Below are 26,722 nucleotides of genomic sequence, written 5' to 3' on the forward strand. Positions count from 1 at the left end.
TATCCCAGTTCCACTAAAGCCCATCGCACCCACTTTCTCTTCACACTCAACCCTCATCAATCATCTTCATTTTCTTCTTCATCTTCATTTTCTCTCTTCACACTTGTTTTTCTTCTTCAGGCTCATTTTTCTTCACTCTCATTTTCTCAATGCTCTCTATTTATATAGTTCTACTCGGCACCTGATTGGCTAGAGCCCACAAAGGCATGAGGGCCCACAGGTGCAGTACCTGCTTGGCTCAGTGCAGAGAGGCATGAGAGCCCACGGGCATACCACCCTGAAACTCAGCACCTGTTTGGCTCAGAGCCAGAGGGTGAGAAAACCTTTCTGTGACTCATCACCTAATGTGTTACAGCCAGGAATTACAAGCATTCAGAGGAGATTAATCCTTCAGATGTTTACAATTTAGCATAAGACTGAGGAACCCCCCTTGCTTACGCTCACATAAAACAGCAGTGAGATCAACGGTAACTGACTTTCTCTTACTAATACTAAAAACAAAAACACCAAGTAGTATCATAGACAGAATTAAGAAGTTCTGGGTTCAAGTCCTTCCTGTTACACATATTAGCTATATGACTGAGCAATTCCCACAATCTCTCAGTGCCCCCCACCACAACTCTTGAAGACTATAAGTAGAAGATGAATTGCAATTTGCCTTAGTGTGAGAGTATCCACATGGAGAGTTCTTTATATGGAGGAAGTCACAGCTTTGTATACACACACACAGATATACATACACACATGCACAAACATCCATATGCCCCATCCTATAAACAGGTATAGAACAGAGTCCAAATGTAACCTTTAGGCCTATTTCAGCTCAAAATTCTAGCGCTCAAATGATCCACCAGCCTCAACTTCCCTCAGCAGCAGGAATTACAGACATGTGCCACCACACCCAGTACTCCAGCTCTATCTGCCAGCATAGTTATTGGATACCTTGAATATGTGTACTCATAAATTACAAAGATCGATGCTATTTTAGGGCACTAGAAACTATTTTTGTGTAATTAGTTCTGGAAGATGTTTCTATTTTAGCTAATGAAAAACCATTGGTTTTCAGATAAAGATGGATAGATTTGAGAAAAATGAGAGTCTGTCTCAATTGAGGTAAACCTCCTAAAGTTTAGTTGACTAGCCCTCCTGTCCAGTCTGGAAAATGAGATTTTAAAAGACTTCTAGACTGCAGAACCCACAAAATAGCAGAGGGAAGCAGGGATCCAGCCCAGGACAGCCTAGATGGTCGCTGGATGAGGTCTATCACATGGAGCAGAGGGGAGCAGAGCTCAGTGCGGGAGGCAGCAGGACCAGCCAGACCAGGAGCCGGGAAGAACAGGCCCTAGCACCCTGAATCAGTGAGCTGTGGCAGTTACCAGACTTCTCAACCCACAAACACCAAACACAACAGAGAAGGTTAGTGGGAAAAGCTGCGGGGGACAGAGTTCGCACACTGCCCCAGGGGCAGCAGGGGAGGTGCAGCTACAGAATTACAGCTGCAGTTACTTCGGGCCTGAGTCCCATGTGGTGGGAGGAATTAAGTGGTGGATCAGAGCAGGAGTGAAGAGCCTGCTGAAGATTTGCATCAGGTCCGGTTTGGTGGTTCTTGAGGAAGGAGGAGTGCTGGGGTAAAAGAGCTGGCTATATAGAAATAGCTCTGAAATCAACGGCGCATCCCCTCAAGCTTGGAACAAAGTACTCTTTGCTCTACAAGCAGTCATACCCCACTGAAAAACTCAAGGGTCAAGTAAGTTGGCTGGGAACATGGCCAGGCAGCAAAAATGCACCCAGATTCAGTCTCAGACTTTGGAATCTTTCTTTGGTGACAAAGAAGACCAAAATATATACCCTGAAGAAGTCAACAAAGTGCAAGAGCCTACACCAAAAGCCTCCAAGAAAAACATGAACTGGTCTCAGGCCAAGGAAGAGCTCAAAAAGGATTTGGAAAAGCAAGTTAGAGAAGTAGGGGAAAAATTGGGACGAGAAATGAGAATGATGCAAGAAAACCATGAAAAACAAGTCAATGACTTGCTAAAGGAGACCCAAAAAAAAAATACTGAAAAAAATATTGAAGAAAACAACACTTTAAAAAATAGACTAACTCAAATGGCAAAAGAGCTCCAAAAAGCCAATGAGGAGAAGAATGCCTTGAAAGGCAGAATTAGCCAAATGGAAAAGGAGGTCCAAAAGACCACTGAAGAAAATACTACCTTAAAAATCAGATTGGAGCAAGTGGAAGCTAGTGACTTGATGAGAAATCAAGACATTATAAAACAGAACCAAAGGAATGAAAAAAATGGAAGACAATGTCAAATATCTCATTGGAAAAACCACTGACCTAGAAAATAGATCCAGGAGAGATAATTTAAAAATTATTGGACTACCTGAAAGCCATGATCAAAAAAAGAGCCTAGATATCATATTTCAAGAAATTATCAAGGAGAACTGCCCTCATATTCTAGAGCCAGAGGGTAAAATAGAAATTGAAAGAATCCACAGATCGCCTCCTCAAATAGATTCCAAAAAGAAAACTCCTAGGAGCATTGTCACCAAATTCCAGAGCTCCCAGGTCAAGGAGAAAATACTGGAAGCAGCCAGAAAGAAACAATTTGAATATTGTGGAAAAACAATCAGGATAACACAGGATCTGGCAGCTTCCACATTAAGGGACCAAAGAGCTTGGAATACAACATTCCGGAGGTCAATGGAGCTAGGATTAAAAGCAAGAACCCAGCAAAATTGAGTATCATGGTCTAAGGCAAAATATGGATTTTCAATAAAATAGAGGACTTTCAAGCTTTCTCAGTGAAAAGACCAGAGCTGAATAGAAAATTTGACTTTCAAACACAAGAATCAAGAGAAGCATAAAAAGGTAAACAAGAAAGAGAAATCATAAGGGACTTACTAAAGTTGAACTGTTTTGTTTACATTCCTACATGGAAAGATGATGTGTATGATTCATGAGACCTCAATATCATAGTAGCTGAAAGGAATACACATATATATATGTGTGTATACATATATATACATATGTGTGTGTCTATGTATGTATATGTGTAGGTGTATATACATACATATATACATATATATATATATATATATACACACACACACACAGAGGGCACAGGGTGAGTTGAATGTGAAGGGATGATATCTAAAAAAAAAAATCAATTTAAGGGATAAGAGAGGAACATATTGAGAGAGGGAGAAAGGGAGAGATAGAATGGGGTAAATTATCTCACATAAAAGTGGCAAGAAAAAAGTGGTTCTGTAGGAAGGGAAGAGGGGGAGGTGAGGGGGGAATGAGTAAATCTTGCTCTCATTGGATTTGACCTGAGGAGGGAATACCATACACACTCAATTGGGTATCTTACCCCACAGGAAAGAAGAGGGAAGCAGATTAAAAAAAAAGGGGGGGGGGATGATGGAGGGGAGGGCAGATGGGGGGAGGAGGTAATCAAAAACAAACACTTTCAAAAAGGGACAGGGTCAAGAGAGAAAATTCAATAAAGGGGGATAGGTTAGGAAGGAGCAAAACATGGTTAATCTTTCACAACATGAGTATTGTGGAAGGGTTTTACATAATGATATGCATGTGGCCTATGTTCAATTGCTTGCCTTCTTAGGGAGGGTGGGTGGGGAGGGAAGAGGGGAGAGAATTTGGAACTCAAAGTTTTAAAAACAGAAGTTCAAAAACAAGAACAACAAAAAAAAAGTTTTTGCATGCAACTAGGAAATAAGATACACAGGCAATGGGGCATAGAAATTTATCTTGCCCTACAAGAAAAGAAGGGAAAAGTGGATGGGAGGGAAGTGGGGTAACAGACGGGAGGGCTGACTGGGGAACGGGGCAACCAGAATATATGCCATCTTGGAGTGGGAGGGGAGCATAGAAATGGGGAAAAAATTGTAATTAAAACTTTTGTGAAAATCAATGCTGAAAACTAAATATATTAAATAATTTTTTAAAAAAAGACTTCTAGTCAAAAATTCTAATTCAATTCATTTCCACGTTTATCAAAGAGATGCTATGTTAGGCATGGGACATCCAAGGACAAAAATAAGTTCCCTCAATGAACTTACTTACTGATGAAGGCCTAAACTAGGCTGGTGGTGAGAACAGAGATTTGGTTTTGTTTCTGTTTTTCCTCTTTATATCCCTATTGCCTCTCATAGTGTCAGGTATACAGAAGGGGCTTAGTTGAAGTTGAAACTGAAGTCAAATATGAGTAGAGAGGAGAGGATAAATGTGAGAGACGTCAACATAGAATCAACAGGACTTAACAATAGATTGGATTGGGGCAGCTAGGTGGCGCAGTGAGTAGAGCACCAGCCCTGGAGTTCAAATGTGGCCTCAGACACTTCACACATGTACTAACTGTGTGACCTCGGGCGAGTCACTTAACCCCAATTGCCCTACCCCCCAAAAAAACAATAGATTGGATATAGAAAATGAGAGAGATGGAAAAGTCAAAGAAAACTCAAACATTTGCAACCTAGTTAGGTTAGGGTTAGGCCAGAACAGATGGTAGTGCTCTCAGCAGAAATAGGGGAATTTGAAGACAAAATAAGTATAGGAGAGGAAGGTGATGAGTTCAGTTTGGGACACGATATGTTTGAGGTGTTGGCAGGACATGTATGTATTCGCACTCACATACACGTACATTTGGAAATCACCTGCACAGAAGCGATAACTGTACTCAGTAGTTGATGAAATCATTAAAAAGTCAAGAATGAAGAAGAAAGAGGAGGAGAAAAGACTGAAAGGAAAGAAGTCAAGACAAGAGGATTTACTAAGTGCTTACTATTTGCCAGGCACCGGGCTAAGTGCTATGAATACAAAGAAGAGCAAAAAACAAACAAGCCAAAAACAGTCCCTGCTCTCAGTGAGTTTATACTCTAATGGGGGAGACAATATTTAAAGAACTGTACAAACAAGCTATGCATAAGTTAAAAATAATCTCCGAAGGAAAGACGTAATCAGGAAAGGCTTCTTGCAGAATGTGGGATTTTAGCCGAGACCTAAAGTCAGAAGGGAAAGGAAGCCAGAAGACGATGGAGAAGCAGAGCATCCTGGGAATGGAGATCAGCTAATGAAAATGCTTGAAGTCAGGAGATGGAACGTTTTGTGTGAGAAATAGCAAAAAGATGAATGTCACTGAGTCACAGAGTACATGGACGGAAATAAGGTAAGAAAACTACAAAGACAGGAAGGGCCACATTGCGAAGGACTTTAAAAGACAAGAAAGATTTTATATTTGACCCTAGAGACAATAGAAAGCTGCTGGAGCTCATGGCCAGACTGTGCTCTAGGAAGATCAACTTGATAAGCTAAGTGGAGGATAGACTGGAATGGGGGGAGACTTGAGGCAGGTAAACCAAGCAACGGTCTATTGCAGTAGTCCAGGCAAGAGTTAACAAGGGCTTGCGCTAAAGTAGTGGCAGTGTCAGAGGAAAGGAGGAACGTATGAAAGATACTATCAGAAGTAAAATCGATAGGACTCAAGAACAGATTGGATAAAAGGGAATGAGAAAGAGTGAGGAGTTGAGGATGACACCTAGGTTGTGAACTTGGGGGGCAAGGAAGATGGGAGAGATGGAAAGCAGGGGAGAAACAGTGAGCTCAGCTCTGAAGATGTCTATAGGACATCCCGTTTAGGACATTCAGTGGGTGATTGGAAAGATAAAGGACCAAAGGCAAGGCCAGAGACGGCTAATGCTCCATCCAAGGATACTGAAATTGGTGAAGGAGAGGAAAAAGCTAAAGCCAAGATAGGTGGGAGCATCCAAGAAGGTTAGAGGGGAGAGGAGGAGGAGAAGCAAATAATTTACAGGGTGGAAAGTTACAGAGAAGTCAAAGATAATAACTGCCAAAAGGCCATCCAGTTTCTCAAGTAAGAGATCATTGGTAACCTCTAGGAAAGAAATTTCAATAGAGTTCTCCAATTGGAGTCCGGATTATAAACAGTTGAAACATGAGAGGCAAGGAAGACTTTTACTCAGCAAGCATATATTAAACACTTCTTTGTGCCAGGCATTTTGTCAAAGAGGAAAAAATAGTCCCTGCCCTTGCAGAGTTTACATTCTAGTGGAGGGAATGAAGGCGGGGGGAGAGGGAAGTAGGGAAGACAACATATAAAAAACTAATCATATAAAAGATCCCCAAAATAGTTGGAAGGTAATCCAAGATGGGAAGACCAGCAGCTGGGGAGACTAGGAAAGATCTACAGAAGATAGGATTAGAGGTCAGCCTTGTAGGAAACCAAGGAAGCTAGGCCGAGACCATGAGAGACAGCCAGGGCCAAGGCACGGACGTGGTAGATGGCAAGCTCAGCTGCTCTGTAGAGTGTGTAGACAAGAGTAAGGTAAGAAAACAAAACACATAGGAGGCGGCCAGGCTCCGAAAAGTTAAATGCCAAAGAAAGGCCTTCATATTTGATCCTGGAAGTACTACTGAGCCATTGGAGTTCACTGAATGGTGGAGTCAGAACAATGCTTTAGAAAAACCAGTTTGGATGCTGGGTGAAGTGAGCAGAACCAGGAGAGCATTGTAGACAGTCACAGCAACATTGCACAGTGACAAACTACGACTGATTTAGCTTTTCTCAGCAATACAATGAACCAAGACAATTCCAAAAGACTCATGGGAGAAAGAACTATGGAGTCTGAATGCAGATCAAAGCATACTGTTTTCACTTTCTTTGTTGTTGTTTTCATGGCTTTTCCCTTTTGTTCTGTTTCTTTCTTCACAATATAACTAATGTGGAAATATGTTTACTTGATTGCACATGTATAACCTATGCTTGCCATCTTGGAGAGGAAAGATGGAAGGGAGGGAGGGAGAAAAATTTGGAACTCAAAATCTTATAAAAATGAATGTTGAAAACTATCTTTATGTGTAATCAGAAAAAAATAAAATACCATTTACAAAAAAGAAAGAAAGAAAAATCAACTTGGCAGATGAGTGGAGGATGGATTGGGACAGGAAGAGATTTAAGGCAGGGAGAATTTTTTAAATTTTTATTTATTTTATTTTTAATTTATGGAATAAAACAAGCATTTCCATAACACATTATAAATTTTTTAAGAAGATGATTTATATGAAGGTGCAAACCTATCGTGTACAACTTGCTATTCCTTGTAAATATATAATAAAGTTATTATGTACATTTTTTTATTCCCTCCTTCCTCCCCTCCCTTCCTCCCCCAGTCCTGCCCTACAGATAGCTACCATTAGACACAAAGCAGGGACACTTTTACAATAGTCCAAGTGAGAAGTGAGGAGAGTCTGACCTAGGGGAGTGGCTATGGGAGAGGAGAGGAGGAATGTATAAAAGATAGCATGAAGGGAGAAACAAACAAGATTTGTCAAATGATTGGACATTTGGAATGAGTTAGAGTGAGAAATCAAGGTTAACACAGAGGTTGTGAGCCTGGTTGACTGCAAGGCTTAAAGGATACCTTTAGATTCAAATTCAGAAGGAGCGTTTAGAGAGAAAGCTCTATTCTGCACATGTTGAGTTTGAGATACCTACAGGACGTCTGGTCTGGTATGTCCAAAAAGTAGTTTTTAATGTGGGACTGGAGCTCAGTAGAGAGCCCAGGATGGAATATATAAATCTGTTAATCATCTGTATTGGAATGATCATTGAACCCACAGGACCTTTGATCACCGAGTGAGATGATACAGAATAGAAATACAATGAGGACAGAAGTTCTTTTTAAAAGTCTGACGTTGAATGCAAGGACCTAAAACAACTCCAAAAGACTCATGATGGAAAATGCCATCCACATCCAGAGAAAGAAATACAGTTTGAATGCAGATCAAAGCATGCTATTCGCTCTCTTTTTTTTGTTTTGTTTTGGTTTTTCTTTCTCATGGTTCCTCTCATTCTTTCTAATTCTTCTATACAACACGACTAATGTGAAAATATGTTTAATAAGAATGTATATGTAGAGCCTATATCAGATTGTATGCCATCTTGGGAAGGGGGGAAGGCAAAGAGGTGGAGAAAATTTTAAATTTACAGCAGTGAATGTTGAAAACTAAAAATAAATTAATTGATTTATTAAAAAAAAGTTTGACACTGAAAAGGAGGAAAGCTAAAGGCTGATGACTTTAAGGGATGATAAGTATCAAGGAAAGCATTGTTGTTGGTTTGTTTAAGACTAAGGAAGACCTGAGCATGGTTATAGATGGTAGAGAAGGAGTTAGCACACATAGGGAGCTAGAACATAAGGTAAGTTTCTAAATGAGTCAAGGGAGGATGGGATCGGGAACATAAGCAGGGTGCAAAGGTTAGCCTTGGCAAGCAGATCTTCCTCATCCTCCGAGACTACAGGGTGTTCCTAGAGTCTGGACACATAGGCAAAGACGTGTACTTTCAATAAATAAAATGAATGAAATTTTCAACAACATTTTAATTGAAATATTAACCAATAACATATTCAATATGATTTCCATCATTTGTGATGCAAAAGTTGATGCGCTTTGCAAGGTTCACTCAATGCAATAACTGCACGCTGTCGTCAATTTTAGAACACGCACTCTTTATGCATTCAATCAAGTGTGTCGAGTTTGTGATTTTCACTGAGTACGCCTTCTCCTTTAGCATACCCCAGAAAAAGAGGTCAAGGGGGCGAAGGTCTGTTAATATTCCAAATATTTCAAAATATGCATGTTCCCCATGTGTCCAGACTTTAGGGACACCCTGTAGAGCAAAAGCAGAGAAGATGGGTGATGACCCAGAAGAGTTTTGAAGTTATGGAGAAGGAGAGATCAGGGAGATCATGACAGATGGTCTCAATTTTCTAAGTAAAGAAGGAAGCAGTCACCTGCTGAGAGACTAGGGAATAGGAATAGTTTGGGAGGGTCTGAGGTGGAGAGGTTTTGGAAGAGCTGCTGTGGGGAGTGGGATATAGATCAAATAAGAGAAGAACAAAAGGATTCCTCTGCAGCCATGAAGACCCAGATGGGGCCAGCGAAGAGGAAGCCAATCAGCATGGCTTTTATGACCCTCTTCAGCACCTTGGCAGTAGGAGAGGAGAAAGCAAATGGGTCAAGTAACCCAAGGCTGAGGATCATCAAGGTGTGGACAGTAGAAGAACAAACAAGCTGCTTTCTACTCCGCTATTCTGCCTGTGTAGATGAAGACTACATTTATTTAAGCTATGAATCACTGCTGGTCCCTCTTCTGCACAATATTTATCATCACATAGGCCAGCCCTCCTGCTCATTTTTCTTCACATACCCACATTATTTTCTGGCTTCCTTACAGAGTAAGGAAGGGAGTACAGGAGAAAATAAAAAGAACAGGGGAAAAAAAACAAACCCTCGAATGCCTTCTGCTTGTCCCCCAGGTGTTCTTGCAGGTACTTAGAAAACTGCACGATCAGCTCTGACCTAGGCTCCAGGAAAACACAAGAGAACTACATCACTCACAGAGAATTTGGAAAGAAACCCATTCCGTCCAAACACTTAAGCTTCAGCTCCGCAATCTATTATTAAAGAAAATTCACAGCTGTGCGCTACGGAGCACTTTTTGCTGAGAAACTGGGATTTAAGCTTCCAAGGGACTGAGGTTGTCAAGATACCAAAAACCTCCTTTTCCCTAATTCAGCTCTACTGAAGGCCAAAGAGAAGCCTGGGTGGCCTTGCTTTAATAAAAGAAATATGATGATGGAGTAAACCTGTAAATGTTCAAGTTATAGCAACTCCCAAGTCATTCGGTGGAAGTGAAATTATTCTGCCTCCATCTCACGCAGTCCGAGGTCAAGAGGAGTGCACGGCATTGTCCCTTGACACAAGGCCTTATGGTATGTATAGTGATTGAAGCAGGGTCTTAAATGCTCTTCCTGTTTCCCCACCCCCACCCCCACCCCCACCTCCAGCTCTCGCTTAAGGAGAAACAAATGATGCTGGAATAGGCAAGATGGGGAAAAGAAGTTGGCCCCTGTTCAAAGATGAGGATGTGGAATTAAAGGCACCAGAAGAACAGTGGGGTGCCTTTCCCCCTAACCCTTATCTAACAGATGTTTGGTGACTCGTTGAATAGAGTACAGGATCCTAGAGCTCAAAGAGCTGAGTTCAAATCCAGCCTCAAACACTTATTAGCTAATGACATTTAACCTCCCTCTGCCTCAGAGTCCTCATCTGCAAAATGGAAGTAATTATAAAACCTGCCCGTCAATGTTATTGTGAGGATGATTAAATATTGTGAGATAATAATTATAAAGCCCTTGGCACAGTGCCTGGCACACTGAAAGCATTATGGAAGTGTCAGTGCCAGCAAGGGGAAGAGAGGAGGACTTAGCATCAGAAGATCAGGCTTCGAGTCACAGCTCCAACATTTACTAATAAATATCAGCATGGCCAACTCACCAAGTGTCTCCGAGAGTCATGTTTGTCATGTGTAAAACTGAAATAATACGCATACAGCCCCTATGCTATCGCAGAGGATCAGAGTGCTAGCAAAGGCGACAGAGTGGTGAGGATCAAACTGCTTCAGACCGTCTATAGACAGAACGAAACTTCGAAAGCTCCCTCATTTCCCTCTTGTCCTCATCTCACATCTCTCAGACATCATCATGCGCTCGCTCCTCCCTGGCTCTTGGCACTGCCAAGGCCAGCTTCTGTATATGCACCCTTCATCCTGTCCCCTTCTACCTTCTCCAGCAGATTGCCTCCAGCCCCCTCCCCCCACCGCCCCCGCTATCATCCCTATTTGCTCAGGATTCTTCAATGTCTCCCTATGTACAGGGTCCTTCCCTGCTGATTACAAATATGCTCTAGTCTCATCCACCCTTTAAAGACCCTCACTAGATCCTGGCATCCCCAACAGTTATCATTATAGATCTCTCTTCTTCTCTGCTAAGAAATTTGAAAAACGTCCTCTTTACTTAGCACCTCCACTTTCTGTCTTCTTAGCCTATTCTAAACCCTCTTCAGTATGACCTCTGACCTCATCATGTAACTAAAGTTGTTCTCTACAAAGTTACCGACGATATTTTAATTTCCAAATATAATGGCCCTTTCTCAAATTTCATCTTTCTTGACCTCTCTGAAGCTTTTGTCATTATTAATTTCCTTCAGTTTCTCTATGGGTTTTTGGGACACTGTCCTCATTGTGTTCTCTTCCAATGGCCTGACCACACCGTCTGAATCCCCCTTTCTGGATCTGCACCCATGTCACAGGAGCTATCTTTGGGTGGCCTCTGGGGCTCTGTGCTAGGACTTCTTTGCTGTCGGGGTTATTTTCTCTATATACTCTTACTTACACGAATCAGTTTCCACAGGTTTCATTATCATCCCTGATGAAGACGATTCCAAAATTTGGATCTTGGTTCCTTTCCCGAGCTACGGTTCTACATAACCTGCTGCCATTTGGACAGTTGAACTAGATATCCCAAAGTCACCTCAAACTCAAAATATTGAAAACAAAACTCATCATCTTTCTCCCAAACGCTCCCCTCTTTCGAATTTTTGTTACTGTTGAGGGTACCACCATCTTCTAGTTATCCAGATTCGAAATTTCAGTAACATCCTCAACTCCTCACTGTCACTCACTCCATATGTCCAATCAACATCTCTCAGATAAGGCCCCTTTTCTTCACTCACACAGCAACTACCCTAGTTTGGGCCCTCATTAATAAATGCTGGTTTCCTTCCTTCCTTCCTTCCTTCCTTCCTCCCTTCCTTCCTTCCTCCCTTCCTTCCTTCCTCCCTTCCTTCCTTCCTCCCTTCTTTCCTTCCTTCCTCCTTCCCTCCCTTCCTCCTTCCCCCTTGCCCCCCCGCACCTTCCTTCCTGAGGTTCCAGTTGCCAGGAAGATTGGGGATTCCTTCTGTAGAAGGTGGCATTGGAGCGGTATATGATGGAGGGTTGAATGTGAGAAACAGAGCAGGTTTTTATGTCTAGACTATAAGTGTATGGAATATAGTAATGAATGTAGAAGAAGACTGGAAATGTAGGAAGGGGACATATTGTAAAGAATTTTAAATATCAAAAAGAAGAATCCTTATTTCATACTTTGGGTTATAATAGAGAACCACTGGGGTAAATAAGGGGGTGACATAGTCAGACCTTTGCTTTAGAAAAATATCTGGCAGCTATGTAGGGGATGGATTAGAGTGGGGAGAAAGGCTTAAGGCAGAAAGACTAATTAGGAGGCTATTGCAATAATTTAGGAATTGCCAGAATCCTTAGCTTCTTTCAAGACACAGCTCCAATGCCATCTTCTACAGGAAGAGTTCCTAAGGAAGTGACAGAGGGAGGAAGGAAGAAGGAAGGAAGGAAGGAAGGAAGGAAGGAAGGAAGGAAGGAAGGAAGGAAGGAAGGAAGGAAGGAAGGAAGGAAAGGAGGGAAGGAGGAAGGAAGGAAGGAAGGAAAGGAGGGAGGGAGGGAAGGAAGGAAAGAAGGAAGAAAAGGAGGAAGGGAGAGAAGGAAGGAGGGAGAGAGGAAGGAAGGGAGGAAGGAAGGAAGGAACAAAGGAAGGAAGGAGGGAAGGAAAGAGGGAAGGAGGGAAGGAAAGGAGGAAGGAAGGAAGGAAGGAGGGAGGGAGGGAGGGAGGAAGGAAGGAAGGAAGGAAGGAAGGAAGGAAGGAAGGAAGGAAGAAGGAAGGAAGAAAAGTAGGAAGGAAGGAAGAAAAGTAGGAAGGAAGGAAGAAAAGGAGGGAGGGAGAGAGGGAAGGAGGGAGGGAGGAAGGAAGGAAGGAACAAAAGGAGGGAGGGAGGGAAGGAAGGAGGGAGGGAGGGAGGAAGGAAGAAAGAAGGAAGGAAGGAAGGAAGAAAAGTAGGAAGGAAGGAAGAAAAGTAGGAAGGAAGGAAGAAAAGGAGGGAGGGAGAGAGGGAAGGAGGGAGGGAGGAAGGAGAAGGAAGGGAGGGAGGGGGAGGGAGGGAGGAAACCAGCATTTATTAAGCACTCACTCTGTGCCAGGCTCTATGCTAAGCCCTTTACAAATTTCATCCCATTTGATCCTCACAACAACCCTGGGAGATAGAAGCTCTTATTATCTATATTTTACAGTTGAGGAAACTGAGGCAGACATCAATTAAGTCCCTTGCCTAGGGTCACACAACTAGGAAGTGTCTGAGACTGGATTTGAACTCAGGTCTTCCTGACTCCAGGCTCAGAGGTCTGTCCACTGAACCACCTAGCTGCCTCTATCATTACCTCCCATTCACTCCTTATGTATTTTGTACACACTTATTTGCGTATATGTTGTCTGCCTCATTGGAATATAAACTCCTTGAAGGCTGAGACCATTTCTGTATCCCAACATTTAGCACAATTCATGGCACACAGTAATTGGCCAATAAATGCTTGTGGATTAATTGATTGATTGACTGGTTGACTGCTAATTAGCCGTTAATATTCTAAAGATGAGATCCTTGTCCACTGACCAACATGTGAATATACTACTGGACTAAGTGAATCAATAAACCTCTATATTTTCACTATAAATGAAACCAGAGATTTAAAAAATATTGCTAAATCAAAAGTTGGCTTATAAGGCAAATGGCGACTCAGGAAGCTCCAGGAGTTGGTTTTAGCTTAAACCCAAAGGTAACAAGACACGCATCCGTATGGAACACTTTGTGTTTTTGCATTACAGTATTCACAATAAGCATTTGCAAAAAGACCACTAGGAAAATAATTGCAGCTTATGCACCAACACTTGTTGTAGATAATGCAGGTAGAGAAATTTCTTTGAAGAACTTGATAAGAACTTCTCAATTAAATCAACATACGCTACTGTAATGGGGTAAGGGAGATGGTTAGGGGGTCCCCGGTCAAATGAGTTCTGTCTTCCTATCCACCTGTTGGAATACAGGATGTAAGGGACAGAGGGATATTCCAGAATGAAAAGGTCAAGTAACAGAAATGTTGAAATATTAGAACAGCCTCTTACTTTCCCAATGGCGCCTTGTAAAGGATGCCACTTTCAGACTTTGATTGGCCAACCACCTGCAGCATAAATCAGGCATTAAGCAATGTTATGGAGGGCATTTTGCTCAGAGTTCAAATGATGCTCCTGTTTGTGAGTAACATTGTATTAAAAAGGTCAAGCCTCAGAACATTACAGAGTTTTCTAAAGGGGATCCATAACCATTCCAAAGAGCTTGACCTATCTATACTTATTAGGAAAACCGAGTAACTGAAGAAGCCCTATTGCTCAAGCTCTAATATTCATACAACCCATAAAGCTGGTCCATCTGTATGCATCTCTTGGACAGAGTCTGCAAACTGACAATGATCAGAGAATTAACTAGATGGCCATAGGGAAATTGCGTGGCACTTTTAATGACCCAAGATTTTCCCTGAAACAAGAGCTATCTTTTAAAACAACATTCTCCTAGTGATGATGCATGGTTGTGAGTCATGGAAATCCAAAAAATGAAAGTCAAGCATCACCCTAAGAACAATGGAGAGGGGCACAATGGAGTCATGAAAGCTACAACATAGTGCCAGTGACAAATCATTCACGAAAAGCAGCACAAATGGCATCGTCAGAGAGATACAGGTTTGAGAACAGAGACAGTGTGTCCACAAAGCAAGAATAAGGGATGACCAATTGATATGCCACATGCTCACTGATATCTACAAAAAGACAAAACCTCCTATGGAGGAGTCATGGGAGGACAGGAATAAGAGTAGCATGAACCGAGCAGGCACAAATGAATGATTTTGTGCATCACTGGAAAGAGCCATGCCAATGAAATAACACATCCATGGGCGTTCTCAACAATCCACCTTGTAGGACTATTGTCACAAAAGCATTTTGTGAATGGTGTTAAGTAGTGACAATCATCCGATGTTACCACATTCTATAGTATTTAGTATAAAGCTCTATATCCTTCCCCCACCCTTTCTCAGTACCCTATTCCTAAGCCCTGAGTACAGACATAAAACCTTAACCACTGTTTCTTGCATAAGCTTTCTAGTTGGCCAAAGCTCTTCTGATGATGTACACCAAACAGGTGTTCCCAGGGCCTCTGGGGCTTCTGAGTCTCAAATTACATAATAGTGAGATGTGTCTTAATGGGCTTTTCCTATAGAAATAGCAATATCTCCATTTTATTTTTAACATACATAAGTCCTTCCCATAAGTGAAAATTAAAACCAGAACTGAAAGGAGGGAAAAACATACTACAGGTGGCCCTATTATCAAGTGTCCTTCTAGAAGGGAGCCTTCAACATTATTTTTATAATATATAATGTAAATATAAATATAACATAAACAAGGGATGGGTAAAGTTTAAACAAAATAAGTGGCCCATGGTACAAAAAGACTTTACAAATATTTATGAATTTAAAAATTTTAGTGAACTCTTCTACCTCTCCAAATTCGTCTTTGCACTCTTTTTCACACTCCTTTATCAATGTGGTGAACAATATAAACAGAGTAAGTCACTGGCTAAGCCACATATTAAAAAGGATAGTCCCACTTTTTCCTCAAGTGGGCTACCACACCCAAATCTACAATAAGTGGTCATCTATATCCTCCTGGGTAAAAACAGGGAGAGGTCTGAGGACACAAATCGTTCTGAGAGCAAAGACGGGCTCAGGGACTCCATTGGACACATTGTTAAATTTGCAATGCCAGCATTTAAATCAGAAATCAGTAATTGCTACCAATCAAGGGTCACATTGTGGTTTTGTCCATTGTCTAGACTTAAAATGTTAATAATGCAAATAAAAGTGCATAAAAGTGCGTGTACATACATTCTCCCTACCTTAAACGTTCATCCGCAAACCTTTGAATTGTTCTGTACATACTGCTTGAGCTCCGCAAGAATGCAGTAGGAGGCTCAGGGAATAGTCATCACCCGACCAGAGGCCCGGTGATTGTAGGTTAATAATAATAACTGTTATTGTCAATACTATTATTATTATGTAACTGGCATTTATAGAACATTTTAAGACTGGCAAAGTGCTTTACATTTGTTATCTCTTTCGAGCCCCCTAACACTCACGAAAGGGGTATAAACTTGTAGGGGCATGCCAAGAAAGTTGGGAAGGCCAAACCTGATTTATTTCTGAAATACTCAGTAATAAGACAAACACGGAACCAAAACCAAGACCTATGCCAGATAGAGTCCCACACCAATCAAGAATCTTTGTTTCTCAGTCGCTTCAGTTGTGTCCGACTCTTTGTGACCCTGTTTGGGGTTTTCTTGGCAACAGTACTGGAGTGGTTTGCCATTTCCTCTCCAGATCATTCTACAGATGAGGAAAATGAGGCAAACAGGGTTAAGTGGCTTTCCCAGGGTCATACAGCTAGCAAGTGTCTGAGGCCTCATTTGAACTCAGGAAGATGAGTCTTCCTGACTTCAGGCTAGGCATTCTGTCCATTGATCTACCTAGCTGCCCCAGCAACTCACTCAAGAAAACACTAAAAAAAAACAGTGAGGGAGAACTGTCCACAGGATGGGTCTTGATCCCATGAGGGCTTATGATGTCTACTCTGAGAAATAGTAAAATCGACTGACACACGCCCTTGGTGTTGCCCACCTAAAGTACCACCTGAAGGGTTGAGCAAAGGGTCCCAGAGGCTAGGCTCTATCCCTGAGTTAAAGGAAAACCAGTCATGTGGGTAGAAATATAGAAGCTTAGCCGAGCATTCAAGGTTCTTCATCTCCATGGTTTTAATATATTATTCCTATATTTTCCCCTATTGTTCGCTTTTTACCACCTCTACAACTTAAAATCCTATTCTGTTCTCCTAGGCCTAGCTCACCAACCTTTCCTAACCTTACCTCATGTGATCTCATTGTGTATTGTACTAATCTTATGCACTCACAGTTTGTAGTATATTTATGTCTTAGATCCCTTCTTGGATTATAAGATTCTTGAGAACAAGGACCTTATCTTATTGATCTATGTACCTAGTGTAGTGCATTGAAAATATTTGGTTTATATAATATGCAAATGTAGAAGGAAGGAAGGAAGAAAGGAAGGAAGGAAGGAAGGAAGGAAGGGAGGAAGGGAGGGAGGAAGGAAAGAAGGAGGGAAGGAAAGAAGGAGGGAAGGAAGGAAGGAAGGAAGGAAGGAAGGAAGGAAGGAAGGAAGGAAGGAAGGAAGGAAGGAAGGAAGGAATGGAAGAAGGAAGGAAGGGAGGAAGGAAGGAAGGAAGGAAGGAGGGAGGGAGGGGAGAAAGAAAGGGAAGAAGAGAAGACATGGAAAAAAGAAAAGGAAAGGAGGGAAAAGGAGCTTTACTTTGTAAATATTTTGTGAGATACTCACTCACATGTGACCTGATTAATCTCAGTCAAAGAAGGACATTTCTTCTGGAGGAATACACATGAGGTCCAAGGAAATTATAAGTCAGCATCTTAGTAGCAATATGTAAAATGTCCCTCCCGGCTAGGCTATACCCAAACATCAAAAATAAAAGCAAAGGTCCTTTGACTTCCAACAAGTCTGTTGCTTAAGAAAAGAAAACCAAGTGAAGTTCTGCTCAACAGCAGTAGAAGGCCTGGTAGTCCCCATCTCTGGAGCAGTTTTGAAAGGGTTTGTCAGGGTGAGATAAAACTGTGCCCAGTGAGAGTCGCCTCAAGACTTGCTTGCAGAGAGGCCGTTCAGCCTCCTCATTTCCATCATAATTCCCTTATAGAGATGCTCAGAATACAGCACAACTATGGCTTTGAGCAAAACAAGAAAACTGGAAACCTCCAGGCCAGGATTTCGCACACAGGGTTTATTTTTAGCCAAACTTAACATTTAATCAAAACTGCATTTTCTACAAGGTAAACCTCCAACAAACAGAAGTCTAAAAATGTCACCTGTTTTCTATTCCTCTCCTCAAGGTACCATAATTACAACTCAGTGCAGGATGGGAAATTGGTACTTACCAACTTCAATGCATTCTGGCGTCAAGCAGTATTTCTGTTTAGTTTGAAGACTTAAAAAATCTTGGCTAACTGAAAAAAATAAAAGAAAAATAAATAAGTCAATTACCTGTGGTGTAGTAGAGGAGAGGGGTTCCCATGAGTGAGTTGTTTGGGGAAGCACTCAGCCCCTTTGGTTTTTCATACATTGTGCAATAACCAGCAATTTAATCCACAGAGTTTCATCTTTGGAGTCATATCATCCAAAAGAAAATTAAGTCTTAGAAGCATCATGGAATACTGGAAAGAGCCACGGATTTAGAATCAGAGTACTGGATTTGAATCCTAGGTCTGCTACCATTATGTGTATGACCTTGAACCAATTATTACTGTCTCTCTGGACCTGTTTTTTTTTTTCATTTATAAAATCAAGAGATTTTGACATTTCCCAGTTTCCTTTAAGCTTTGAATCGATTATTCTAATGATTCCATTAGATCGTTTTTGTGGGCAGGAGCTGTCTTTGGCCTTTATTTGTTTGCTTGTTTTATTAGGGGTTTTTGTATCCCCAGCACTTAGTATATTACTTGTAGGAGACACCTAATAGTGTTCATTGACTGACTGACCGAACTGTGATTTGAACTGCATCCAGAATTTCTGAGCTAGCATTGGGCATATAGAGTAATACACACACACACACACACACACACACACACACACACACACACACATATACGTATATACATATATGTGTGTGTGTGTATACATACATACATATATATTTATATTTTCTGGTCAGCTCAGTTATAGACTGCCTATCTACTGGCCAAAGTCTAAACTGGCCAAACTGGAGTGGTTCATGATCAGGTTACCCCCCGAAGGTGATGAACTTTTAGGCCATACCAGCTCTAAAAGACAATCTATTAAGTGAGAAAGGAGTTGCAAAATTCATTAGTGGAAGGAATATACACACCGATGATTCAGCACTCATTTTTATTAAGCATTTTATTAAGCATTATGCTATAGGTGCTGGAAGCTTACGTTCTACCTCAAGGATACAAAGTATAAACAGCTAAATATGTGTGTGTGTGTGTGTGTGTGTGTGTGTGTGTGTGTGTGTGATTATTTGAAGAGGGAGCTAGCATCTTAAGGAAAGAGAAAAGGCTTCTTTAGGAGGTGATATGTAAGCTAAGCCTTAAAAGGCAGCAGGGATTCTAAGAGACAGATGTGAACAACGATATATTCCAGGCCTGGAGACAACATGTACAAAGAATGCTGAGTTCCTAATAATGTAGTTGAGTTAGTTTTATTATATGAACAGCAAACACACCATTTTGACTGGAACATAGCACGAGTAAAGAGGAGTGATATAAAATAAGCCTGAGAAGACAGTCTGGAGGCAGCTTTAAATGAGCATTGAAGAATTCCTACTTTGTCCCAAATGCAGTAGGGAACCACTGAAATGTATTGATCAGGGGACCATCATGGTTGGGAAAATCACAAATGCTTTATTAAGTGGACAGACAGATATGCAGGGGGACAGTGAGGTTTTTCCACTAGATTGAAAACAAAGCAAAAGCAGTGAGGTTTTGTTGCTAAGCCCCAATGAGATAGTTACCCAGAACAATGGGGTTTGATGTCCACCCTGACACAGTCCCAGCCTTGGGATACTGCTCTTGACTTTTGTCAGCTGAGTATGGTGGTTTTACTTAAAGAGCTGTCCACCTGTCCCAAGCTCTGGCTCATTCTAGGCTAAACCCTTAACAGCCCATAGCTGAGATGGCAAATGTGGGGCCCTGAAGAGAAGAGAGCATAAGCTGCAACAGGGTGGCTACACTCAGCAGAGCACATACCCAGAGGGCAACAACGGCCATGAATGAAGCAATAGCCACCCCAAGACCGTCTTAGACCAGTAGAATGATGCCCAGAAGAAATGACCAGGACCTATCGCCACCAGCTATCACCACAAGGCTAACAACAGACCATCAGTGGTGCAGCATGCACAGTCACCAAATGCAGAGCGACACAAGTCCGATAAGAGCAGGCAAGGCTATCAGCAGCAGGCATGAGTGATGCTACAGAATGGGAGATATAAGTACCCTCGCCGTTTCCAAAGTGTGTGTACACTGATCTCTGTATTCACTCATAGTCTCCACTGAACATGCGTGGATTTGCAAAAGAGTGTTGTTCAGTTGTGTCCAACTCTTTGTGACCCCGTTTGGGGTTTTCTTGGCAAACATGCTGGAGTGGTTTGCCATTTCCTTCTCCAGCTCATTTGACAGATGAGGAAACTGAGGCAAACAGGGTTGAGTGACTTGCCCAGAATCACACAGCTAGTAAGTGTCTGAGGACAGATTTGAACCCAGGAAGATGAGTCTTCTGATGTCAGGCCCGGCACTCTATCCACTAAGCCACCTAGTTGCCCAGGAGAGTATATCCTAGGTTTATGGAAAGAATGTTCCAATGCAATTTTTCTGATTGTTCAATTTCCTTAAATGCCTTTGCTTTGAACCAACTATATCCTCCAACTACAGGAGAATAAAAGGTAAACACATTGGCGGGGGCTCATAAACTATACTTTTGAGTGGATAAAGAACTACAGAGTACCCTGAACCTGGGCTAGTTATTCTGGGAGCCCTACATCTGAAAGTGGGATGCCTCAGCTATAATAAATAGATGGATAGATAGAGAGATAGATAAATAGACAGACATATAAATAGATAGCGAGACAGACAGGTCTAGAGCTAGAGTGAACCTCTGAAGCTTTTCTAGTTCAATTTGCCCAAGGAGGTTGTGACTCACCCAAGGTCCCAAAGTCATAAAAGTCATAAGTATCAGAAGTAAGATTCGAACTCAAATTCCCTAATTTCAGAACTTTTTCCACTGCCTCTAGATATGCATGTGTGTATATGTATACACATATTAGAGGCCACAAAGTGTCATAGAGCACTAGAGTTCAGGAAGAACTAAGTTCAAATCATACCTTAGACACTAGCTATGTGACTCTTTTAGCCTGAGTTTCCTCCTCTGTAAAATGGGGATAAGAAAGTCCCTTTCTTGCAGTGTTGTTGTTGGTATCAAATGATATAACGTATGTGAAATACTCTGCAAACCTGGAGGCAGTATATAAATGCTAGCTATTATGATACATTATAAATACAAGAATATTCGTCTTTCGTCTATGTCATTATATAGTGCCCTCAAAAAGCAAGTCAACTTATTAAAATGAGTTTCCAGATGGTCCATCAAATAACTACCAGAACTACATTCTAGGATTCCATCAAAACGGCATCTTCCAAGTTTCCTGGCAAGAGATCCAGGTGTAGGAGTCTTTCTCAATTGGCCTAATTCCCCCAGCTTGCTAACAGTATCGATTCAACGGAGCCTCAGAGAAGATCACCACACTGCACCGCGCAGGAACTCACAGGAGTTCTACATGTTTCTTCACCATGGGATTTATAGCAGCTGCAAGTTTGAATTTCAAAAATATTTCTGGTCACTGGGGAAATCATGCAGAACTCATTATTAGCGTTATCTGTGAGCGGAAACAAGGGGTCATTTGGAGATGTCATCACAGGGGAATAGATAAATCCACAGCAGCCTAGGGACCTCTGTCTAGATGTCAGCTTTCCAAAACCCCAACCCCCCAACCCAACGTCCAGTGGAGAGAAGCAAACTTGCTTAAGCTCATCCAGGAAGGAGACTCAATGAACTTACACTGATGCCAGTGTTTCAGCTGAAAGTGAACGATGTGAAGAGGACTTTCTAGCATCGTGATATTTATTTTTTCTGGATAGGGTCCTAAAAGGGAAAGGCATGGGGAGGAAACCTACTTTTGCTTTCATCCTTTCCTCTAGCGTCGCTCTTGAAACAGCATTTTTATCAAGATTGTATTACAAATACTAGTAAATTATCTTTGGCCCAACCCCATCAGAAGGCCTGTCTGCCTGCTTTCCAGAAATGAAGCTTTTAAAAATGAAAATGCATTTTGAGTTTTTGCATTTAAAATATACTAACTTTGCTCTTACATTTCTACACAAATCAAATATAAATCACATAAATCATTCAAATCACATATTACTATGAAGTGATCTATTCAAGGTTTCAGTTGAATGGGTTATTAGACATTAATGCAAAAAAATGATTAAAAACTGAACCCAAGAAGAATGATTTAAAAAACAGAATTTGGTAGAGGAAAGCATCCATACCTATGATTTCATGGCTTTAGCACACTTCCTGTAAACTTTCCCTAGCTACACAGTTCAGCAGCTCATCTACAATCTATAATCAGAGAGCATTACTTTGTACATCGACTGGTTAAGGTACTTGCCTAAGGTCGTACAGTTACTATATATCAAAAGTTAGATTTGAGCCCAGGTTTTTTCTGACTTTAAGGTTGCTCTATCTATTCTATGCTTTTGTTGTTTTTCAGTCGTTTCAGTTGTATCCGACTCTTCGTGACCCCATTTGGGGTTTTCTTGGCAAAGATACTGGTTTGCCAAGGTTTGCCATTTCCTCCTCCAGCTCATTTTACAGATGAGGAAACTGAGGCAAACAGGGTGAAGTGACTTACCCAGGGTCACACAGCCAGTCAGTGTCTGAGGCCAGACTTGAACTTAGGAAGATGAGTTTTCCTGATTCCAAGCCCAGTGCTCCACCTAACCTTGCCGGCTAGCTGTCCTACCTCATGCTATCTGTCTTAAACAAAAGAAAACAGACCAAAAGGCAAACAAGAAAATAACAGAGTTCAACATTAGATCAGTTAGGGTCTAGATTAGGTGTCTCAGAGCATTCCAATTCATCAGAGACTAGAAAAAGCTGATTTCCAAGTTTAAAAAGTAAACCAAGGTGAGTAAAACTGGATTAAAAGAAACAATCTGACAAAAAAGAGGAATTGTTCTTTAAATCCAAAAGAACAAGAGGAAATAATGGATTGAATTAATTCATTCATGAAAGGGAATATTGCATTTCATTAATGAGGCTTAAATGAAAATTTAAAAAGGAAATTGTATCTTTTTTTGGTTTCTCCTTTCTAAAGGAATCAAAGGAACAACAGAGACAGGTAAAATACAGAGAGGTGCTGGGGGAAACCAAATACAGACAATTTGAATTAGGAATGGCCACATTTTAATGCCCCAATATTTAAAATCCTAGATAGCTAAAATAACCATCTGAAGTCACTGCATAGCCCCTAAATACAATGCTGGTGGCTCTTTATCTGGGAGAAACAGGAAGATTTTTAAGAGAGTTATCACCAACCATATACTATCAAAAGAGAAAGGAGCCAGAATTGGAGTTTATAAATAAAAGACAGTCAGGTATGACAGAAAGAGCCTGGGAAGGCAGGAGAGCTGGTCTACTTTCTGTCACTAACTCTCTGTAAGATACTCTATCTAGGGCCTCGTTTTCTTTATGCAAAATGAGGAGGCCGGCATAGATGATTGCTAAGATTCTTTCCAACTCTACCATTCAATAGTCTATAGCTTGACAGCTCTGGTTGAGATGATTGTCAAATTTTCAGTGAGAGTGAGCATTTACACCTCAGAAATATACAAACACTACGAATCAGGACTTGATTTATTGTTTTGTTGATTTTTAGACATAAGAAAATGACAGAAAACGTTAATGATGCATATTAAACTTTACCTCTCTCCCTCTGTCTCCATCTCTGTCTCCGTCTCTCTGTCTCCATGTATCTGTCTCACTCTTTCTCTTTCTGTCTCTATCTCTCTGTCTCTCTGTCTCGCTCTCTCTGTCCATCTCTATCTCTGTCTGAGTCTGTCTCTCTGTCTCTCTCTGTGTCTCTGTGTGTCTCTCTTCTCTGTCCCTCTGTCTCTGTCCCTCTCTGTCTCTCTGTCTCTCTCTTTCTCTCTCCCCTTTTTAAATAAACTCACCAGAACTTATACATTCAAATGAGATTTTTTTTTCCAAATTGTCACTTTAAGAAATTATACTTACTCCAATGAAGTTGCCTTTGATCAAAACATTTGTGAACTCCCTTTTGGGGAACTACATTTTTGGAAGCAGCTTGGTATGGTAGAAATAGATCCTGAAAGATTTCAGTGGGAGTCCTGCATTTCACAGTGGCTCTGTTGCTTACGATGGAGCCATGGTCAAAATATTTAATCTCGCTGAGCTTTAGTTTCCTCGCCTATAAATTGGTGATGATACCTGCCTTGACTCCCTCACTGAATTTTTATAAGGATCAAATGAGAGCTTACATATGATAATTATATACATATATATATATATATATATGTACATATATGGAATAAACAGTACAGTGGAAAGGGGACTGGCTGCAGAGTCAGAGGATGTGGGTCCAAACCCCCATGATACATTGCCTGTGTCATTTGGGGCAAGTCATTTGACTTCTCTGGACCTAGGGCCTTTCCAATTCCAGACTTATGATCCTATATTTCACAAATCACTATGACTGCGATATATGTAAGGGAAGTATGTAAGGTAAGACCACCTCATTTCTTTGTAATCATGCTTCATTTTTTGATGAAAATTGTTATTCCCCAGTTTGATATTCAGATCTGTCTCCCATTGACTTTTTTCCCTTTGGGTAGAGGAAATAGGGGTTAAGTGACTTACCCAAGGTCACATAGCTAGTGCGTGTCTGATGTCACATTTGAACTCAGGTCCTTCTGACTCCAAGCCTGGTACTCTACTCATTACACCACCCAACTGCCCCTCCCATTGACTTCTGTCTGTTTCTAAAATCAAATCTCCCCCAATCTCTACCTCCTTGAACCCCAACAACACAGATTTTCTGTTGGTGAGGACATGTAAAAGAATATGCTATAGGCCCTCAATACAATTCCAAAGAAGGAGGTCCAAAAAATTTAGTGTGGGATAGCAGGATCATGAACACAAATGCCCAGCCTCCTTTGAAGGCGACCGCTCTCCCTGGGATGTCTAACGTCTGGTGTGTTTGTCGTTCCCCGAATCAATCACATTTTATTTCCCCCCCCCAACCCAGTAGAATGTTGGCTCCTTGAGGGCAGAGATTGGTTTATTTTTTGGCTTTGTATCCCCTGCACCTCGCACAGAGCCGGGTTCCTAGTAGCCACTCCCATTTCCTGAGTTGGACTGATTTTCTTTACTTTCATGCAGCAGCATATTGTAAGTCCTTAACATGGTTTCATAACTCCCCACAACATTTCACCGAAGCACTGAATAGTGAGAAACAGCACCATTTTAGAGAACCACAAACCCAAAAGTCCCATTAGGACAATTTGTCCTCACAGAAAGCCAGAGATGCAACCAATTTTCTAAATCTACAGCAACATAAAATGTGGGAAAATGATTTTCTTCTTTGAACAGAGCTTTCAAGCCACATAATTCATAGTCAAAGAGAAAAGCAAATCAGCAGTTTTGCTCCACCAACATAACTGTGGATTCCTGAATTCTCTACATGCCTCAGAACACTTTCTCTTCAGCCGTGTGAATTATTAAATACATTTAAAGCCACCCAAGTATAAACCTTGTTCCTGTGTACCCTTCAAGATCATCAATTAGATTTAAACATGATAGATTTAGGGCTGGAAGATACCTTAAAGACCATCTAGTACAGCCCATTTTACAGATAAGGAAACTGAGGAACAGAAAGATGAAGCAACTTAATCTAAGTCAAACAGGCAATTAAGGATTAATGGAGAGTAATAAAAAGATTATTTTCAAGTTCATAATTACTAAAAGTCTAAGATATCCCCTTCTTCCCATCCATGAGATATTTTATTTCTGTTAGAAATAAATTTTTATCAATGCCCACAGACTCAAGATATTTTCATTCTAGAGTCAAGCCAAATCAACAAGCATTTATTAAAAATCTACTATATGCCAGGTACTGTGCTGGACACTGGGGATACCAGAGAAGGCAAACAATAGTCCTTGTTTTCAAGGAGCTCACATAATTACTTTTAAAGAAGATATATTAACATAATTTGGTTATTTCTTCCAGAAAATCTCCATTTCCCTCAACATTATTAAATATAACAAAAATAACTGTCTTTTAACTCCTTCACACCTTTGATTTCTTGAGTGTAAAGGAATCATAAAAGCATCCCTTTTTTAGAAAAAAATTATTCAATTTATATGTCACTCAGGCAAAGACTCACAAAAATCAAAGTGAAAGCTCAGCATTTTTCTGTTAAGGTATTAAATAAAGCAGGATTTTATTTTGGTTTTCTTTTTCAAAAATTAACTCAAATTAAGCAGATGAACTTGACTCTCTGAATCTATAACTTCTGATCTCATGCTCAGAAAGATTTTGTCTAATACTACAAAATCCTCCGATTGGTCAAAGTAGTTTTCATTCAGATCAGTGTTCTGAAGCATTGTCTTCCCTTTTCTTTTCATTTTAATAGAAACTCAAGGTTGGTGCACTTGTCCACATAAGGAAACCCTAGTGGACCTACATTTCAATACAGTTTGCTACCCTGAGCCCAAAGAAAGCCCACAGTGCCACCGCCCTTCCCTTTGCTTCCAGTGGAGAGCTTACCCAAGAAAAGAAGGGTCCCAAGCACAGCAGTTCCAGCGATGAAGATGACCAAGGCAATCCAAATGGCTTTGTTGGCCGCCTTCCCAGTGCCTTGCTTTGCATTCTTGCCAGCCTCTGCTTCCATCAGATGAGCTCTGGACAGGCTTCTGGAAGAAACTGGCTTTCCTTTGGCTGGTGATTGACCTCAATATGTTAGTAGCTACCTGCTTCCATGGGCTTGCTCACTCCTTGTGGTTTTGCTATTGACAACTTAAAAATACATTCCTGTTAGCAAGTCTCTCTTTGTCCTTTTCTCTCAAGCAATTAAAAAAAATAAAAACAAACCCCCAAATATTGATCGTTCTAGGGATCACTCTGGCTATGTCTGGTAAAACAGAGAGTGGCTATT

At 41.1% G+C, this 26,722-nt stretch overlaps 1 protein-coding gene across 1 annotated transcript in view; it reads right to left on the reverse strand.

Moving 5' to 3' along the window:
- PHEX (phosphate regulating endopeptidase homolog X-linked) overlaps window positions 1–26,485 on the reverse strand; it is a 272,352-nt gene extending 245,867 nt beyond the window's left edge. Inside the window, exons 1-2 of the mRNA XM_036746177.1 lie at window positions 26,335–26,485; window positions 17,852–17,920 (exon numbers count right to left, since the gene is read on the reverse strand). Of these exons, the coding sequence (XP_036602072.1) occupies window positions 17,852–17,920; window positions 26,335–26,458 (193 nt within the window). The 5' untranslated portion in view covers window positions 26,459–26,485. The remainder of the gene's footprint in view (window positions 1–17,851; window positions 17,921–26,334) is intronic.
- Window positions 26,486–26,722: the final 237 nt, after the last annotated feature.

This window comes from Trichosurus vulpecula, chromosome 2 (genome assembly GCF_011100635.1).
Source record: "Trichosurus vulpecula isolate mTriVul1 chromosome 2, mTriVul1.pri, whole genome shotgun sequence".
In the NCBI taxonomy this organism is placed as follows: Eukaryota; Metazoa; Chordata; class Mammalia; order Diprotodontia; family Phalangeridae; genus Trichosurus; species Trichosurus vulpecula.